The sequence below is a fragment of the Piliocolobus tephrosceles genome, chromosome 4, assembly GCF_002776525.5.
Source record: "Piliocolobus tephrosceles isolate RC106 chromosome 4, ASM277652v3, whole genome shotgun sequence".
Lineage (NCBI taxonomy): Eukaryota > Metazoa > Chordata > Mammalia > Primates > Cercopithecidae > Piliocolobus > Piliocolobus tephrosceles.
Window position 1 is genome coordinate 143,968,728 of NC_045437.1, and position 18,005 is coordinate 143,986,732.

The 18,005-nt window shown below is 41.1% G+C and overlaps 1 protein-coding gene and 1 pseudogene across 3 annotated transcripts in view; both read left to right on the forward strand.

The window, feature by feature from the left end:
* Nucleotides 1-18,005, forward strand: part of PPP2R2B (protein phosphatase 2 regulatory subunit Bbeta) — a 304,107-nt gene that overhangs the window by 173,833 nt on the left and 112,269 nt on the right. For all 3 annotated transcript variants that reach the window (XM_023226909.2, XM_023226908.2, XM_023226910.2), the window contains 2 exons: nt 13,228-13,325; nt 16,147-16,312. In XM_023226909.2, coding sequence (XP_023082677.2) covers nt 13,228-13,325; nt 16,147-16,312 — 264 coding nt within the window. The remainder of the gene's footprint in view (nt 1-13,227; nt 13,326-16,146; nt 16,313-18,005) is intronic.
* Nucleotides 410-2,160, forward strand: LOC111552591 (annotated as a pseudogene).

Here is an 18,005-nt window from a genome sequence, read left to right on the forward strand (position 1 = left end):
GCCTGGTCTCAAACTCCTAAGCTCAAGCAGTCCACCTGCCTCAGCCTCCCAAAGTGCTGAGATTACAGGCATGAGCCACTGTGCCCAGCCTATATATAAATTTTAAATTTTTAAAAAGTTTTAAAGCTGTTAAGTGCTAAAATCTTTCATTAAGTTTGAAAACCAATTAAAATTGTTCAAGTATTTATGGTTATGGCAAAAAATAGAAAATACTCAAGATTTAGAAAAAGACCAGAAGTAAATAAATTATGTACGTCCTACACCAAAACAGTACTATTTTGGATTCTCCTTGATAAACTTTTGTCTATAGAGAGAGTGTGTGTGTCTGTATAGTCATTAACAATTACTTGTAGGAGAGTCCGATTGTAAAGGAAACTTAGTTTTATATGTTAAGTGCCACCTTGTCATTAACAGAAGTTTCTGTAAGTGTACATATTGCTTTACCTGTTAGAAAAGATATATTCTACCAAGAAGCATCTTCTCTGCTTCTTCTGGAATCTCCACCTGGTTCAGCCCACCTGCCTCCACCATGTCCATCAGGGTGCAGAAGTCCTACAAGGTGTCTTCCTCTGGCACCCGGTCCTTCTGCAGCTGCTCCTAAACAAGTGGGCCTGGTGTCCGCATCATCTCCTTGAGCTTCTCCCGCGTGGGCAGCAGCAGCTTCCGGGGTGGCCTCTGGTGGGGCCAGTGGCATGGGAGGCATCAGTGCTGTCCCGGTCAACCAGAGCTTATTGAGCCCCCTTAACCTGGAGGTGAACCCCAACATCCAGGCTGTGCGCACCCAGGAGAAGGAGCAGATCAAGACTCTCAACAATAAGTTTGCCTCCTTTGTCGACAAGGTACGGTTCCTGGAGCAGCAGAATAAGATGCTGAAGACCAAGTGGAGCCTCCTGCAGCAGCAGAAGAAGGCTGGGAGCAACATGGACAACATGTCAGAAAGCTGTATCAACAGCCTTAGGCAGCAGCTGGAGACTGAGCCAGGAAAAGCTGAAGCTGGAGGCGGAGCTTGGCAACATGCAGGGGCTGGTGGAGGACTTCAAGAACAAGTATGAGGATGAGATCAATGAGCGTACAGAGATGGAGAATGAATTTGTCCTTGTCAAGAAGGATGTAGATGAAGCTCATGTTAACGAGGTAGAGCTGGAGTCTTGCCTGGAAGGGCTGACGAGATCAACTTCCTCAGGCAGCTGTATGAAGAGGAGATCCAGGAGCTGCAGTCCCAGATCTTGGACACGTCTGTGGTACTGTCCATTGACAACAGCTGTTCACGGGACACGGACAACATCATCACTGAGGTCAAGGTACAGTACCAGGAGATGGCCAACAACAGCCGCGCTGAAGCCGAGAGCATATATCAGATCAAGTATGAGGAGCTGCAGACGCTGGCTGGGATGGACCTGCGTCTTACAAAGACTGAGATCTCTGAGATGAACTGGAACATCAGCCAGCTCCAGGCTGAGACTGAGGGCCTCAAAGGCCAGAGGACTTCCCTGGAGGTCGCCATCGCAGATGCCGAGCAGCACAGGGAGCTGGCCGTTAAGGATGCCAACGCCAAGCGGTCCGAGCTGGAGGCCGTCCTTCAGCGGGCCAAGTAGGACATGGCGCGGTAGCTGCGCGCGTACTAGGAGCTGATGAACCTCAAGCTGGCCGTGGACATCAAGATCGCCACCTACAGGAAGCTGCTGGAAGATGCACAACATGAGTATCCGTACGAAGACCACCAGCGGCTATGCAGGTGGTGTGAGCTCGGCCTATGGGGGCCTCACAGGCTCTGGCCTCAGCTACGGCCTGGGCTCCAGCTCTGACTCTGGCGCAGGCTCCAGCTCCTTCAGCCGCACTAGCTCCACCAGGTCTGTGGTTGTGAAGAAGATTGAGACTCGCGATGAGAAGCTGGCGTCCTCTGACTTCCTGCCCAAGTGAACAGCTGAGGCAGCCCCTCCCAGCCTGCCGCTCTTGCCGCTGCCCCAGAGCCCAGGAGGGAGGCCGCTGTGCAAGGAAGCACAGGGAACAGGAGACTCACCTGAGGCTCAGCCCTAGCCCTCAGCCTACCCACGGGGGAGTTCACTGCCTGGAGACCCCCGCCCCTTGTCCATGCCTCCAGCTACAAAACAATTCAATTGTTTTTTGTTTTGTTTTTTTCTGTCCAAAATAAAAACCTCAGCTAGCTCTGCCAAAAAAAAAAAAAAAAAAAAAAAAAAAAAAAAGAAAGAAAAGAAAAGATATATTCTGAAATGAAAACACTTTGACAAAATTGCAATCATTTGACATAAACTGTTTTATTGACTGATTATTTTATAAATTTTATGACATATTAACATCTTTCAACAAGGTCATCTTAGCATAATCCCAGTAGGAGTATTTGGGTTTGGCCGTAACCAGACTTCTTTCCTGTCCCCTCCCCAACCCCCTGTTTGTGGAAAATATACTCAAATGCACTATTTCAGTTACCAAAAGTTACCAAAATAAACCTTATCAGAGAAAATGGATGCTGACTTTGGACCGTGAACCAGGACCCAAGAAGGAGACTACAGTTTTATATGGAGGGGAGGAACAACTGTAATTCCCATCAGGAAGCCTAAGAATCCCGTTTGTTTAATGAGCCACAAAGTAGTCATTGCCGGTCTAGCTAGAAGCCTCTGTGCTGGTATGACAAATGATACACATCCTACCTCCCTCACCACCCACCCAGATTCATTACCCATTAATCTTGGCACCCCAGCCTAGAAGTGACCCCGCAAAACCTTCTCAACACAAACCCGGTAACTATGATCATTTCACCATCGTCATTCACTATGAATTGTATTTTCCATTCTTGTCTTAGCTGAAGGAGAAAACTACCAAAACCCAATCCAATCATCAGAAATAAAGCCAAGTATTGAGTGGGCAGAACTAGTCAGCTGATGCAAGTAGGGTAAATGACTTTATGATTTTATCTACCAAATGTTTCTTAGATGAAAGATAAAACATTTAATGGGCTCCGAAAGCTAAATTGCATTACCCTTTCATTTCCATCTCTATGATTGATGTTGAGAGGTCAGTGCTAGTGACCTGGTCAGTAAGATATTCCATCTGTAGACTTTGAGTTTAGATCCTAAGTCTAAACTGAGTCTCCATTTTATCAAAACAGTCTGTGAGCTGTATATCACCTAATAATATCACCCTGCTATGTGAGCTGTATATTACCTAATAATCCAGGTGCCTGCCTCAACTCAATTTTCTGGTATTGCATAGACTCCAGCCTAGCATGATACTGCAAGAGACTAGGGATGAACTAGGAGATTCCTCTGTTTCTGTAAGCCTCACAATAATTAGCCTCACATGAGTATCACTGTTAAGTCAATATCTATTTTTCAGGTAAATAATACTTTATGTATGAAATTACCAATCTAGAACTTTTGTAGGATGCTGAGATTGATTAAAAAAAAAAAAAAAAAAAAAAAGCTCAGCCTTAATAGTGCCTATTGAGCTAGAAATGGGGTTACCAGGCCACCATCTTGTGGAAATTAAATCAGCACAAACAGATGTGGAGCCAGGCAAATTTCACACTACCCAGGGTTTCCTTTAAAAATCATTTTAACTACATTTGACCTTTCTAGCTGTTTCTGGCTTTTGTTTTTAGTCAATGTGTACTTTATCCACGTCTATATAGAACAGAGGAAAAAATGCTCAAGTTTATAGTTTCTTGATCAACAGCATGATTAGGCTGAGCATTTAATGAAATGTAGAATTGTCATATAAACTTATAATTTAAAGGTGAAAGCCGTGTTGAACTCAATGAATTGATTTCTGTTGATCATGATTTCAAATGACGTTATTATCTCTAAACTTGCTACCTTACTATTACTACATACTCTTTCCATATCTCAAAATTATTTTGTCTTGAGCAGTATATTTTCCAGTTTAAACTGCCTTACCAAAGAGCATGCTACAAACACAAGAGTATTTGTATCAGAAGTTTCAGTATCTTGAAATTGGAATGTAGAGTGATTCATGAGTTTTGCATCAATTATTAAACAGTCATAGATGAAGATACGCAGAGATGGATGGGGCAGTAAAGTATTCCAGTTATACCTACTGGCTTAGCAATGATAAATGAGTCAGGAAACATGAAAGTTCAAAACAAGTATTAACTTGAGCTGCCATGGCATATTCTCTGAAGGGAAGTAGACAATAGCATGATATAAACAGGTTCATGTACAGAGCAGCTGACTAGTAGAATTAAAATAAAGGTAAGGTCTCTGAAAGAGGACTAAGGAATTTCAGAATCCTGCTATGCAAATCACCCTTTCTCTTACAAGGTTCTTGAGGGAGACATAACATTGAAGAATAATAACACTTGGAAAACAAAGGAAATATTTTTATTACCTGGGACAATGCCTAATATGCCATAATGCAGAATTCTAATAATACTGGCTTAAATCATGTGCCTTTGACTTGCACTTGAATCCCACCTTGTTTTGACTTGCATGGACCTTAAAGTGAGAGTAGAGACATTTTCAGAGTCTAGGAAGAAGGAAAATGTATGTGTCATCCCCTGGGAAAGCAAGTGGTGTTCTCCTTGGAGTGGCATCTTCTTGGCAACTGAGTCAAGAGCTCACATTGGGAAAAGCTACATAATTTTTTTTTTTTTTATACTGTAAGTTCTAGGGTACATGTGCATAATGTGCAGGTTTGTTACATATGTATACTTGTGCCATGTTGGTGTGCTGCACCCATCAACTCGTCAGCACCCATCAACTCGTCATTTACATCAGGTATAACTCCTAATGCAATCCCTCCCCCCTCCCCCCTCCCCATGATAGGCCCCATTGTGTGATGTTCCCCTTCCCGAGTCCAAGTGATCTCATTGTTCAGTTCCCACCTATGAGTGAGAAAATGAGGTGTTTGGTTTTCTGTTTTTGCGATAGTTTGCTGGGAATGATGGTTTCCACCTGCATCCATGTCCCTACAAAGGACACAAACTCATCCTTTTTTATGGCTGCATAGTATTCCATGGTGTATATGTGCCACATTTTCTTAATCCAGTCTGTCACTGATGGACATTTGGGTTGATTCCAAGTCTTTGATATTGTGAATAGTGCCGCAATAAACATACGTGTGTATGTGTCTTTATAGCAGCATGATTTATAATCCTTTGGGTATATACCCAGTAATGGGATGGCTGGGTCATATGGTACTTCTAGTTCTAGATCCTTGAGGAATCGCCACACTGTTTTCCATAATGGTTGAACTAGTTTACAATCCCACCAACAGTGTAAAAGTGTTCCTATTTCTCCACATCCTCTCCAGCACCTCTTGTTTCCTGACTTTTTAATGATTGCCATTCTAACTGGTGTGAGATGGTATCTCATTGTGGTTTTGATTTGCATTTCTCTGATGGCCAGTGATGATGAGCATTTTTTCATGTGTCTGTTGGCTGTATAAATGTCTTCTTTTGAGAAATGTCTGTTCATATCCTTTGCCCACTTTTTGATGGGGTTGTTTTTTTTTTTTTTTTTCTTGTAAATTTGTTTGAGTTCTTTGTCGGTTCTGGATATTAGCCCTTTGTCAGATGAGTAGATTGCAAAAATTTTCTCCCATTCTGTAGGTTGCCTGTTCACTCTGATGGTAGTTTCTTTTGCTGTGCAGAAGCTCTTTAGTTTAATTAGATCCGATTTGTCAATTTTGGCTTTTGTTGCCGTTGCTTTTGGTGTTTTAGACATGAAGTCCTTGCCCATGCCTATGTCCTGAATGGTATTACCTAAGTTTTCTTCTAGGGTTTTTATGGTATTATGTCTAACATTTAAGTCTCTAATCCATCTTGAATTAATTTTCATATAAAGGGTAAGGAAAGGCTCCAGTTTCAGCTTTCTACTTATGGCTAGCCAATATTCCCAGCACCATTTATTAAATAGGGAATCCTTTCCCCATTTCTTGTTTTTGTCAGGTTTGTCAAAGATCAGATGGCTGTAGATGTGTGGTATTATTTCTGAGGACTCTGTTCTGTTCCATTGGTCTATATCTCTGTTTTGGTACCAGTACCATGCTGTTTTGGTTACTGTAGCTTTGTAGTATAGTTTGAAGTCAGGTATCATGATGCCTCCAGCTTTGTTCTTTTGACTTAGGATTGTCTTGGCAATGCGGGCTCTTTTTTGGTTCCATATGAACTTTAAAGCAGTTTTTTCCAATTCTGTGAAGAAACTCATTGGTAGCTTGATGGGGATGGCATTGAATCTATAAATTACCTTGGGTAGTATGGCCATTTTCACGATATTGATTCTTCCTATCCATGAGCATGGTATGTTCTTCCATTTGTTTGCGTCCTCTTTTATTTCACTGAGCAGTGGTTTGTAATTCTCCTTGAAGAGGTCCTTTACATCCCTTGTAAATTGGATTCCTAGGCATTTTATTCTCTTTGAAGCAATTGTGAATGGAAGTTCATTCATGATTTGGTTCTCTGTTTGTCTGTTACTGGTGTATAAGAATGCTTGCGATTTTTGCACATTAATTTTGTATCCTGAGACTTTGCTGAAGTTGCTTATCAGCCTAAGGAGATTTTGGGCTGAGACAATGGGGTTTTCTAAATATACAATTATGTCATCTGCAAACAGGGACAATTTGACTTCTTCTTTTCCTAACTGAATACCCTTTACTTCTTTCTCTTGCCTGATTGCCCTAGCCAGAACTTCCAACACTATGTTGAATAGGAGTGGTGAGAGAGGGCATCCCTGTCTTGTGCCAGTTTTCAAAGGGAATTTTTCCAGTTTTTGCCCATTCAGTATGATATTGGCTGTGGGTTTGTCATAAATAGCTCTTATTATTTTGAGATACGTTCCATCAATACCAAATTTATTGAGCATTTTTAGCATGAAGGGCTGTTGAATTTTGTCAAAGGCCTTTTCTGCATCTATTGAGATAATCATGTGGTTTTTGTCTTTGGTTCTGTTTATATGCTGGATTATATTTATTGATTTGTGAATGTTGAACCAGCCTTGCATCCCAAAGATGAAGCCCACTTGATCATGGTGGATAAGCTTTTTGATGTGCTGCTGGATCTGGTTTGCCAGTATTTTATTGAGGATTTTTGCATCAATATTCATCAGGGATGTTGGTCTAAAATTCTCTTTTTTTGTTGTATCTCTGCCAGGCTTTGGTATCAGGATGATGTTGGCCTCATAAAATGAGTTAGGGAGGATTCCCTCTTTTTCTGTTGATTGGAATAGTTTCAGAAGGAATGGTACCATCTCCTCTTGTACCTCTGGTAGAATTCAGCTGTGAATCCATCTGGTCCTGGACTTCTTTTGGTTGGTAGGCTATTAATTATTGCCTCAATTTCAGAGCCTGCTATTGGTCTATTCAGGGATTGAGCTTCTTCCTGGTTTAGCCTTGGGACAGTGTAAGTGTCCAGGAAATTGTCCATTTCTTCTAGATTTTCTAGTTGATTTGCTAGAGGTGTTTATAGTATTCTCTGATGGTAGTTTGTATTTCTGTGGGGTCAGTGGTGATATCCCCTTTATCATTTTTTATTGCGTCCATTTGATTCTTCTCTCTTTTCTGCTTTATTAGTCTTGCTAGCGGTCTGTCAATTTTGTTGATCTTTTAGAAAACCAACTCCTGGATTCATTGATTTTTTGGCGGGTTTTTTGTGTCTCTATCTCCTTCAGTTCTGCTCTTATCGTAGTTATTTCTTGCCTTATGCTAGCTTTTTAATGTGTTTGCTCTTGCTTCTCTAGTTCTTTTAATTGTGATGTTAAGAGTGTCAATTTTAGATCTTTCCAGCTTTCTCTTGTGGGCATTTAGTGCTATAAATTTCCCTCTACACACTGCTTTAAATGTGTCCCAGAGATTCTGGTATGTTGTATCTTTGTTCTCATTGGTTTCAAAGAACATCTTTATTTCTACCTTCATTTCGTTATGTACCCAGTAGTCATTCAGGAGCAGGTTATTCAGTTTCCATGCAGTTGAGCGGTTTTGATAGAATTTCTTAGTCCTGAGTTCTATTGATTGCACTGTGGTCTGAGAGACAGTTTGTTATAATTTCTGTTCTTGTATATTTGCTGCGGAGTGCTTTACTTCCAATTATGTGGTCAATTTTGGAATAAGTGCGATGTGGTGCTGAGAAGAATGTATATTCTGTTGATTTGGGGTGGAGAGTTCTGTAGATGTCTATTAGGTCTGCTTGCTGCAGAGATGAGTTCAATTCCTGGATATCCTCGTTAACTTTCTGTCTCGTTGATCTGTCTAATGTTGACAGTGGGGTGTTGAAGTCTCCCATTATTATTGTATGGGAGTCTAAGTCTCTTTGTAAGTCTCTAAGGACATGCTTTATGAATCTGGGTGCTCCTCTATTGGGTGCATGTATATTTAGGATAGTTAGCTCTTCCTGTTGAATTGATCCCTTTACCATTATGTAATGGCCTTCTTTGTCTCTTTTGATCTTTGATGGTTTAAAGTCTGTTTTATCAGAGACTAGGATTGCAACTCTTGCTTTTTTTTTTGTTCTCCATTTGCTTGGTAGATCTTTCTCCATCCCTTTATTTTGAGCCTGTTTATGTCTCTGCATGTGAGATGGGTCTCCTGAATACAGCAAACTGATGGGTCTTGACTATTTATCCAATTTGCCAGTCTGTGTCTTTTCATTGGAGCACTTAGTCCATTTACATTTAAGGTTAATATTGTTATGTGTGAACTTGATCCTGCCATTATGACATTAACTGGTTATTTTGCTCATTAGTTGATGCAGTTTCTTCCTAGCCTCGATGGTCTTTACATTTTGGCATGTTTTTGCAATGGCTGGTACCGGTTGTTCCTTTCCATGTTTAGTGCTTCCTTCAGGGTCTCTTGTAAGGTAGGGCTGGTGGTGACAAAATCTCTAAGCATTTGCTTATCTGTAAAGGATTTTATTTCTCCTTCACTTATGAAACTTAGTTTGGCTGGATATGAAATTCTGGGTTGAAAATTCTTTTCTTTAAGAATGTTGAATATTGGCCCCCACTCTCTTCTGGCTTGTAGAGTTTCTGCCGAGAGATCTGCTGTCAGTCTGATGGACTTCCCTTTGTGGGTAACCCGACCTTTCTCTCTGGCTGCCCTTAAGATTTTTTCCTTCATTTCAACTTTGGTGAATCTGGCAATTATGTGTCTTGGAGTTGCTCTTCTCAAGGAGTATCTTTGTGGCGTTCTCTGTATTTCCTGAATTTGAATGTTGGCCTGCCCTACTAGGTTGGGGAAGTTCTCCTGGATGATATCCTGAAGAGTGTTTTCCAACTTGGTTCCATTTTCCCCCTTACTTTCAGGCACCCCAATCAGACGTAGATTTGGTCTTTTTACATAATTCCGTACTTCTTGCAGGCTTTGTTCGTATCTTTTTCTTCTTTTTTCTTTAGATTTCTCTTCTCACTTCATTTCATTCATTTGATCCTCAATCGCTGATACTCTTTCTTCCAGTTGATCGAGTCGGTTACTGAAGCTTGTGCATTTGTCACATATTTCTTGTGTCATGGTTTTCATCTCTGTCAGTTCATTTATGGCCTTCTCTGCATTAATTATTCTAGTTATCAATTCTTCCACTCTTTTTTCAAGATTTTTAGTTTCTTTGCGCTGGGTACGTAATTCCTCCTTTAGCTCTGAGAAGTTTGATGGACTGAAGCCTTCTTCTCTCATCTCGTCAAAGTCATTCTCTGACCAGCTTTGATCCATTGCTGGCAATGAGCTGTGTTACTTTGCAGTGGGAGATGCGCTCTTATTTATTGAATTTCCAGGTTTTCTGCCCTGCTTTTTCCCCATCTTTATAGTTTTATCAGCCTCTGTTCTTTGATGATGGTGACGTATTAATGGGGTTTTGGTGTGGGTGTCCTTCCTGTTTGTTAGTTTTCCTTGTAACAGTCACGACCCTCAGCTGTAGGTCTGTTGGAGATTGCTTTAGGTCCCCTCCAGACCCTGTTTGCCTGGGTATCGGCTGCAGAAGATAGAATATTGCTGAATAGCAAGTGTACCTGTCTGATTCTTGCTTTGGAAGCTTCCTCTCAGGGGTGTACTCCACCGTGTGAGATGTGGGGTGTCAGTCTGCCCCTAGTGGGGGATGTCTCCCAGTTAGGCTACTCAGGGATCAGGGACCCACTTGAGCAGGCAGTCTGTCCCTTCTCAGATCTCAACCTCCATGTTGGGAGATCCACTGCTCTCTTCAAAGCTGTCAGACAGAGTCGTTTGCGTCTGCAGAGGTTTCTGCTGCTTTTGTTGTTGTTGTTGTTGTTGTTGTTGTTTAGCTGTGCCCTGTCCCCAGAGGTGGAGTCTACAGAGACAGGCAGGCCTCCTTGAGCTGCTGTGAGCTCCACTCAGTTCGAGCTTCCCAGCGGCTTTGTTTACCTACTTAAGCCTCAGCAATAGCAGGCGCCCCTCCCCCAGCCTCGCTGCTGCCTTGCCGTTAGATCGCAGACTGCTGTGCTAGCAATGAGGGAGGCTCCGTGGACGTGGGACCCTCCCGGCCAGGTGTGGGATATAATCTCCTGGTGTGCCTGTTTGCTAAGACCCTTGGTAAAGCACAGAATTGGGGTGGGAGTTTCCCGATTTTCCAGGTGTTGTGTGTCTCAGTTCCCCTGTCTAGGAAAAGGGATTCCCTTCCCCCTTGTGCTTCCCAGGTGAGGCGATGCCTCGCCCTGCTTCAGCTCTCACTGGTCGGGCTGCAGCAGCTGACCAGCACCGATTGTCTGGCATTCCCTAGTGAGATGAACGCAGTACCTCAGTTGAAAATGCAGAAATCACCTGTCTTCTGTGTCGCTCGCGCTGGGAGCTGGAGACTGGAGCTGTTCCTATTCAGCCATCTTGCTCCTTAATTATTTTCTGATACCCAACTTGACCAAAAGGAAAGGCCCATCTTTAGTTCTCATTGTAAGACCCTTGCAGCCCACCCAGAACTCTAGTGTTCTGCATTAGTCACTGTCCAGTGAAAAGGCATAGACTACATGTAAGCAGAACCTTAGAACATAGCTCTAAGACAAGAGCTGGACATTGTAAACCTCAGGCCTGGTTCCCACCACCCTCTCATTATTTCCTGCTACTCTTTCTTTCTGAGAAATGTTGGTATTTGAGCAGTTCAAGAGCCTTGAACTGGACCAGCCTTTGTACCTGACCAAAGACCAAGGTGAAAAGCAATAGCCATGCCTGCTTTAGGCTCTACCCAAATTGGGAAGCCTCATGAATAACCCTTTGCTAACCACTCATTGAAAAGTCAGAAGCAGTGGTTAATGTTAGAAGTGTAACTTAGCACTGGTGCTTTCAAGCAGGGCAATCTGAGGCAACTGCAAATGTTAAGTAGATGCCTTCTCTCCTCTAAGCATGGGAGTGGTTTGCTAAGATGGGCGAACTATAACAAAGGAAAGTGGTCAAATAACTCACTTGAGGGTGTCTGACTTTCTCACTGGCTGGACTTTCTTTCTTCTCAATTCATGGGCCTTGGTTACATAAATGGACCTTCTACACTTACATCTGGAACTTAGTAACCATATTGCTTATTTTGTGTTTCCTTAAGGGTAGCATTCAATGAAGGAGTCTTCTTGAGAAAATGAACTAGATTTCTAGTTAAGAGCATCAGTATTGGAATGAGATAGCCTACTCCAAATGAAGACTCTGTACACTAGAAGGCATAAACTGATAACCCACAAATCATATTCAGCCCACAGATATGATTATTTTTTCATTCTCATGGCATTGAAAAAAATACTTGCCAATGTATAAACTTTAAGAGATTTTTGCATAAACATCTTGATTTCCAGCTTCCTATATATACTTAAAAAATCAAAACATCAGGTAATACATGGCAATACAGGCAATCATGGCCCCAATCAGCATAAGCTAAATAGCCACTTGCCCCTTTAAAGGAGACATACGTAGTCTTTCTAGTTCACCTATGTTACTTTGTGGCCCTGTAGGGCTTTGAATTTGCTATCTGTGAGGTCAGTCATCTAAGAAGTCAAAACAAGAAATCAAGAATTGTTCTTTTAAATGTGTCTAGCTTGAAAGTGACCAAGGTTTATACCTTATTTTTGTTAACTTCTGCACAATGAATGACCATAAGGAGCCTTTTCATACATGGAAAAGAACAGTTATATGTGAAGTGGAGAGTTCTACACTACTTACCTGAACAAATCAGGCATACAAAGAAAATCCTGAAATGATGATATAAGAGTAAGATTTGAGATCAGAATTACTCAGGGGTAATTGCCTTAGTTTTCCACCTCACTGTTTCCCCTTTGCTATCCTTACATAGACATTACCTTCAGAATGTTCCTGTCAAAGGCCATAATCATAATTCCCCCGCCTCTTTTTTTTTTTTTTTTTTAACACATTTGCACTCTTGGTAGCAATTGTTGGAGCCCTGCAGGGGAATAATTGTGGGGGAATTAACCTCTGACATTTTTCTAAAAATAGCCCTAATAAATCCAATCATAGGTAATTTACCTGTCCATGTTCCTCCAGGGGTAACCAGCATGGAAGAAAGACTTGGCAGGCTGGCATTCCGTCAGCAATTATCTGTGATCTGAGTTCCTGGTGCCTGCGCATTTTCTCTGATTAGAAATACAGAGTACAAATTGCCCTCACTTCTCTGCCCTTGTGACCTTGTTTTCTCAGCACCCTTCTCCTGCGGTTGAAATAAGGCATGCTCTTGCAAAGGATGCAGTGGGCTCACAAAAAAAGAGGGGCACGGGCCAACCTGGAGCATTCATCAGTTCCTTCCTTGAATTATTGACTGGCAGAGTTTTCCCAATGATTTCTTTGTGCTCTGTTCCTCCATTTTCCATGACTGAGCTTTAAGCATCCTAACCCTGCTTCATCAGTGCCCCCAGGACTGATTTGAATAGCCACAACTGAAGCCTGTGTAGGGAAGGTTCTTGGTGTAAAGGCCATGGGTGCATGAAGGGTGTGTGGTTGGTAGAAATCATCAAAGAAAATCACCATTTCCTTCAGCCATCATGAAGTTAATTTTCTCTTACTTAAAAAAGGGTCTAAATGTGCTTTTCCCCTTTATTCTCTCCAGATGTTCCAGGAGACCACAGTGCAGTGTGGGCATCTAGGAAATTTACTTCCCAAGTGCCACTTCTGGTGGCATTTAAAACCCAGAACATAATATCCTTGTAAATTCCACTGCAGAGACAAAGCCCTAAGCCCTTAAATGCACAGAAAAGTATATCTATTATCTATCCTTTCAAAGTAAGTGTGCAGTTACTTAAATTGCCTTTGTCTTCTTCTTTGCAGCTGACATTATCTCTACGGTAGAATTCAACCACACGGGAGAATTACTAGCGACAGGGGACAAGGGGGGTCGGGTTGTAATATTTCAACGAGAGCAGGAGGTAAGTGGTGGTGAATGCAAAATGCCCATTTTCTTCTCTTTTTAAAGGAGGCCTCCTACTGTTCTTTAATCCTTATGTGTTGCCCTTAACCTTGCTGCTTTGCTCGAAAACTAAAAACTGCCAAAAAGTCATTAACATCAACAGTTCTACATTCAGACTCAAAAGCCCTGTAAAAGAGAGCCTTTTCTTGGCATGGCCTTATCTTTCTAAGCCTGGATGTTACACCTTCAAAACAACTTCACTGCTAGCCTGACCTGCAAAATTCCATGGGTGCTTGTTGAGCATAACTCCTCCTTTTTCAGTGGGATCTGTCATAGAGCCATTGAAATTCAGTCTCCCTTGATTTCAGGTGCTGCCAGAATATGTAGGAGAAAAAAAAAAAAAACATAGTTTATTTGCCAACAGATGTGAAGAGGACAACCTGGGACAGGAGAGAAGAAAATGATAGCTCGCCTCACCAAAGGGATTAAAGGCCACAAACTGGCATCTGAGTAAAGCATATGCCACACATCACGGTATCACTGTAGGTGACACAGAGGCCCCTGAAGCTGAGTGCTACATATAGGACCATTTCTGAGCAGGAGTTCTAACTTCCAGTGACTCTCATAAACCCATTTCTTCCTGGGACATGGGTTCCACTAGGAATTGTTTCTCTTTTTCATATAAATTGAGTTTTTTGGTGTCTGCTTCTGTTTGTTAGAATGGAATTATGGCCCAATTTGATTTCCTTGGCCTCCCCTGGCATGGTCTTGGAGCTTCCAGCAGGCCAGTCTGTGTTCTAGTAACTCTCCATCTGCCACTGCCTGCCTCTGAGATTCACCGGACACTCAGGAAGCGTGAGGGAGGCCCAGTGTGAGAGGAAGGTTTCACAAGAGACGTCCCTAGCAATTTAAAGCCTGCTTTGTGCCTCAAAGCCATTTGCGTTACACCTCCCCTCAAAAAAGGAAAGCCTCATTTAGAGGTGATATATTTGGTAATTGCACATTATTTGCAATTAATTTCTATAAGGGCATCGTAATCCCTCGGGGTTCCGTATAAATTCAAGTGTTCAGCATTAAATCAGGCATCCAGCCTATTCCATTGGCCCTGGAAACACGAAAATGTGGTTGGCAAGTAGAAACTAATAGCTCTTCGTGACCTGGAATTTTTCCTGCTTTTCCAGAGCTGCCTAGTGCTAATTGGTCTGGCACATACTACACACACTTGACAGTCTGATTTGGATGGTAGCAAATCAACACTCTTATAAATGTATTGTTAAGGTGGACTGGCTCTCTCTGCAAATGAGCAGGATAGTACCAAGTATGTCAGCATTTAAAGTCTTTTGAACACTGATTTTCAAACCTCCTTTTCCAGCTTTTTCTTTAAAAAAAAAAAAAAAAAACCCAATTAGGTTTGCAGTGATGATAAAGAGGAACCGGAGGAGCTATTTAGCATAAATTACCCAAGGCAGCATGCTGCCAGTAATATTCTGCTCTACATTTTCTGTTAGCTATTTATAGGTTTCACCTATTTTAATGTAGTGAAATATTTGGGAAGCCTGATTCATTAGTGGAATGATGGGGGACACATTTTCTAAAGCAGGGTAGTTTTGTTCAATAAAAAAATAAATGTCAATGAGGATAAAGAACCTGCAATTAAGCATTAAGCTTTGTGGCCATTCTTGGGATTAAAATGAGCACTAAATCTGAGAAACAAACCCATGTGACGTCATCTAGGGCAGACCTGCTTTTGACTTCAGTGGGTGAACTCCAGGAGTGAATTCTTAGGAGGCACACTCCCAGAGAGTCCACACACATACATCTCACACCCAGGGTTCAGCACTCCCACTGGTCAGTAAGTTGAGATTTGGGTTTGGATATTTTATATCCACCTAGAAATACACAGTTGGAAATTAACCCTTTTATTAAGAGTCAAGCTTTTATAACAAACGTTCAATAAGACTCATATTTGAATTTTTGAGTTTTTCAAAGCCTGCATCTTGAAGCTCTTGGTAAGAAGGACCTAAAATACCTGAAATAAAACTTCCCTTTCCACTTTCCTCTTCTTCTCCTTCTTTCTTTCACATCCTGTTTTTTCTCTTCTCTTCCATTTTTTCTTTTTCTTCCCGTTTCTGCAGACCCTTGCCCTTGTGTTTAATTCTCTCATGTATGTAGTCCCTGCTGTTTGCTCATTGCATAATCAGTGCTAGAGGAAAGCCAAGAGGTAAAGTCTCATCATTCCTTAATGATGCAGGTAGCATCCCTGAGCTCCTGTCTGCTTTGTCACTTATGTTGGAAAGAAAAACAGAAAAAAGTAGCAGGGGCATATCTGAGGCCCAAATCTTCTCCTTATGAGCTGTGAGACCTAGGGGAAGTCATTTAATATCTGAGCCTCTTTTGTCCATTTCTTTGCCCCGCCTACCTCAGAGATTTCATGATGAGAATCAGATGAGATCTTACAAGGCCAATGAAAGTCACAGATGCTACAACTTTGTAGTCTCTTTAAGGGCTCGATGTAAGTGTTTACAAATGCCACTGTGGGATGGCTCACCCCGATGGGTGACTGCAGCATCTGTTAGGATGCAAAAAGAAAATATTAGAACTTCTATTTATATTGATTTTAAAATTTTGTTCTATTTTAATATATTTCTAGGTATGTATTATATATACTGTATGATAGCACAGAAGTTCATGTGTATAATTATATAGTTTTTTTTTCAGAGGTGCTAGTGGCCCTGCCCTCATCCCACCCCCAATGACTGCTAGAAAAAGAAGGGAGTTGGCGAGTTTTACAGTTGGCTACTGTGATTTAATCGTTTGTGTATTTTTTTCCTTTCCTACAGAGTAAAAATCAGGTTCATCGTAGGGGTGAATACAATGTTTACAGCACATTCCAGAGCCATGAACCCGAGTTCGATTACCTGAAGAGTTTAGAAATAGAAGAAAAAATCAATAAAATAAGATGGCTCCCCCAGCAGAATGCAGCTTACTTTCTTCTGTCTACTAATGGTAGGTGGAAGTGATTTTTCCTGTTTGTATTTTCAGTGATACAGTCGGCCAAACTATATATTTCAATCTCTCTTAACCCTCAATTTTCCTTTGAACCGTGTGGGCTGTTGAAAAACTTAGAAATAACGTTTGCAAGATGCTTAGCAGAGTGCCTGGCACACACAGATTAGGCCCTCACTAAATAGTAACCATTGTTTTTTAAAATATTAAACTTATGACCCAATTATGTGAGACCCATTATCTGCAGTTTGCAACTATTGCAGATTATTTGCAGGTGTTTTTGGAATGTGACTTCCTGTCTTAAGATTCACTGAATGTTATTCTGGGAATACATTTCAGGAAACTCAACATGCTGGCTCTGTGAGGTTGGCATATTGAATAGAAGTTATTAATCCCTAAATATATTTTAGGGTCTGCAAAGCAGATGGCTGTGTGTCTCTCTGACAAAAATTAAGTTCTAAGATAGGAGCACAAGGCAAGAAGAGATAGGGACTTTATAAAAAAAAAAAAAATCAAGAAAGGGTTTCTTTCCCTATCTCCCTCCATACTTAACACCATTTGTTGGATGAAGAGGAGTTGACATAAATAGGTCAGAGAGAGAGGATGTTGGGTATTGAATAGAGAGACAAATTACATAATCACTGGGTAAGTCTTTATACAGTGGAATTACCTAAACTTCAGGTTCTTACATCCTTGCTAAAAGAAACCATCTAAGCTCAAAACAACTTGGCATAAAGTCAGATGTTAAAGGGTGCTAATTGAATAGCATAACTATTAAAAGGATTCATATTTAAAAATTAAACACCCTCTCCCAAGAAAATGGTTGGAGAATGATTCATTTTATCTCACATGTGAATCTATGAGGAATATACATTTTAATTTAAATCGAGAAGCAAGAAGCAAGGGATTTAAAAAGAAAGGGAAATGTTCATATTTCAAGTGAAAAAATAAAATGTCAATAATGTGATCAAACATATATGAATATTTTTAAAGACTGGAAGGAAATACAACATAAGGTTCATCATGATTCATTTTTGTGCAGTATGGGTAACTTGCCAATTTGTTCCTTTTGTCATTTTAATTTGTAAAGTTTTTACAGTGAGTCTCATATTAATCTCATGGAAAAAAAGGGGCAAGTTATTTAATGCATTTGAACGCCAAATCTCTAAATATAAAGCCAGCATAGAAGTCTAAAAAATGACAATTCAGATGCAACTGGTTTAGGGTTATCCAAGCATATCTCATCTCCTCATGACCAGATCTCTACTCATCTGTTTTTCCAGACTCCAGGTAGTTTGATTCTTTCTCATAACTGTATTTATTGTTCTATTTATGTTTTGCAATCCTGATTTCTTGGAAGCCAAACCACAAAAATTTGTTTCAATTTCTTTCCTTTTACTTTTGCTATTTAAGTTTCACTAACAGGCTTTGCAGATTCAACACTACTTGAAATAAAAGAGACTTATGATGATTTTGACTTACTTCAGGCAGAGGAAATATGTCTGATTGTCTTCTATAGCTAACTTACTTTATATGATCAAATTTAGCCTATTGATTATTGCATTTAAAACTCAAGGACTTGGCCAGGTGCGATGACTCACGCCTGTAATCCCAGCACTTTGGGAGGCTGAGGTGGGCAGATCACGAGATCAGGAGATCGAGACCATCCTGGCTAACACGGTGAAACCCTGTC